Below are 2,249 nucleotides of genomic sequence, written 5' to 3'. Positions count from 1 at the left end.
GAAATGTTTTTAAATTCCACAAATTCAATGTGCAACAAAAGTTATTTTTCTGATGTACACGTCAACCTAGCAAGGTCCGCTTGACAGTCCCTCCCATATTTACACGCTGGCACGCCTCTCATTATGACGAAACACTCGTGGACTCCAGTGATTGGGCAACTTGAGTCTCCATCACGTCCCTGTATCAGGATATACTTTGAGAGCGCCCAATGAATTTAGCCCGGTAAAACGCAGATAAACTAACCCAGGAGCCCGGTTACAAACAAGTTTGAGATTTCAGGTTGGAAACTCATTCATGCTTGCCCATAACATACTGTATCTCATTTGCATTAAGTGGTGAAACCGAAAAACAAAAGCACTAGGAAATCCGAAGTCGAAAGACAAGCGAAAGTGCAAATCAATGAATTGCATTTATTTATCTGTTACTTTCAACACAAAAGAAACTCAGAGCTACGTTGCCGTTGCAAGGCTGCTATCGCCCTGAATACATAACTTACTTACGAATCTATCCGTTTGAATCGAATGCATTTTTCGTAGAGGGATTTACTTTGGCTTTGTCAAAATAGACTGTTTTGGAGAGAGTGGCAAAGAGGTCTTCAAATCATTATCAAATCATTGGGGCCACTTCTCTGAACGTTTACGGTTTTATATTATCATCAAGACACGTCTTTTACTTGAGTCATGATTGCAAGAAATTAAGTATTGTTGCAGCAAATCAATACTACGAATAAAAATAACTCCTATTTCACTGAGTGTTGGTTTCGTTTCGCATTTTCCTCATGCACAAGCTATCGACGTAAACACAGCAATGACAAGTCAAACAAAGTTGGCTTCTACTTACAAAACTCCACAAGGATATTTGGGTAAGTTTTGAGCGCCTCCTCGAAGTTACTTTTCTTCAGTACGAGCACGTCCTCCTCCTCGGAGATATCAGCCGCGCTCATAGCGGCCAGTGCGCACACAATCAACAACTTCAGCATCTCGGATCACCTCCAAACGAGCCAACTGTTAATAAAACCGTGATGGAAACCGAGGAGACTCTTAACGCGGCAGGTCTTCTTTCACCTTTACCAGTCTGAACTGTCGCTTGAATTTTGTGTCTGCCGCTAATAACGTGGCAATGTGCGCAGGAAACAGAGAGAACAGCGTTACAGCGCATGCGCATTTATGAGGCCGAACGCAGTTCGTGTTGAATTGTGAGTGGACCGTGCGTCTCCTAGCACCTGGAAGTGAATCTGCCAGTCTTGAATACGAATTTACAAATCCTACTACGAGGAATGCTTGGTTCATGAATATTATTTACCCAGCGTGACGTTCCGCCACTACGCCTTAGTGATTTGGCGAAAAGCAGAGGTCGCTAGGTAATGGCCTGTCAACTGGCGAATTAACTGGGCGCATTAATATTAATTCGAATGCGTAACTGAACAAGCAGGAAAGAACACGAAAATATTCTAATTAATATTTATGAGCCAATCCCTGAACAATAGTAGGATTCGTAATTTCTGTTTAGAGTTCTTTGCATGTTTTAGTCTGTATTAAGAAGAATATCCTAAAATACTAACCATGTTTATTTTACTAGAGCCTTTTCAAATCGTAATTCAAAAATGAAAACGCATGGGCAGAACACAAAAGTTAATATTAAAATAGTCAATGCACTTGAGAAGATTCCCCGTTTAGATTTGACATTATATGAAAGGTGAGATGAGAAGATATATATAGTCAATAGCGCCATCACGTAGTCTAAAATTTGCATGCTGCTGATTGCACCAAACAGTGTTTAAAAGAATGAACCGATACAGGAAATGACCCACTATCTCTTTCACCGCAGACGATCTGTGGTTATACACAGAAAGAATCATATAGTGTGTGATAGTGTCTAGTGTGCAACATAAAATTAGATGTTTGAAATAATTTGCAGAGGTCTTATGATAAAATTCCAAATGCATTAACATCAGTGTGCACATTATATCTTGATAAAATGAGCATAATTTGCCTATTAAAATAATAACAACAGACTTCTAACACAGTGCGATTTGAGAAAAGATAGATAACATATATTTGATAAACTATCATTGATATATAGCTATCTTTGCTACAATGACAATAACACAATAATATGCAGGCTGACTGTTTTTCAAAAGGTTATCTCCTCTAGAGAAACATTCACAAATTTACAGAGTAAATATGAGCAAAATGTATGGTGAGATCTTGTTGGTTGAGAGGTGTTAGTAACAGGAACTAACGCTAGC

The 2,249-nt window shown here is 39.0% G+C and overlaps 1 protein-coding gene across 1 annotated transcript in view; it reads right to left on the bottom strand.

Moving 5' to 3' along the window:
• p4hb (prolyl 4-hydroxylase, beta polypeptide) overlaps positions 1 to 1,162 on the bottom strand; it is a 14,451-nt gene extending 13,289 nt beyond the window's left edge. The window contains exon 1 of the mRNA XM_051111899.1: positions 842 to 1,162. Within this exon, the coding sequence (XP_050967856.1) occupies positions 842 to 980 (139 nt within the window). The 5' untranslated portion in view covers positions 981 to 1,162. The remainder of the gene's footprint in view (positions 1 to 841) is intronic.
• Between the last annotated feature and the right edge of the window lie 1,087 nt (positions 1,163 to 2,249).

The sequence above is a fragment of the Labeo rohita genome, chromosome 6, assembly GCF_022985175.1.
Source record: "Labeo rohita strain BAU-BD-2019 chromosome 6, IGBB_LRoh.1.0, whole genome shotgun sequence".
Taxonomy (NCBI): Eukaryota; Metazoa; Chordata; class Actinopteri; order Cypriniformes; family Cyprinidae; genus Labeo; species Labeo rohita.
Note: the sequence above shows the minus strand (reverse complement) of the source record. Positions and strands in the feature narration are given on the sequence as shown.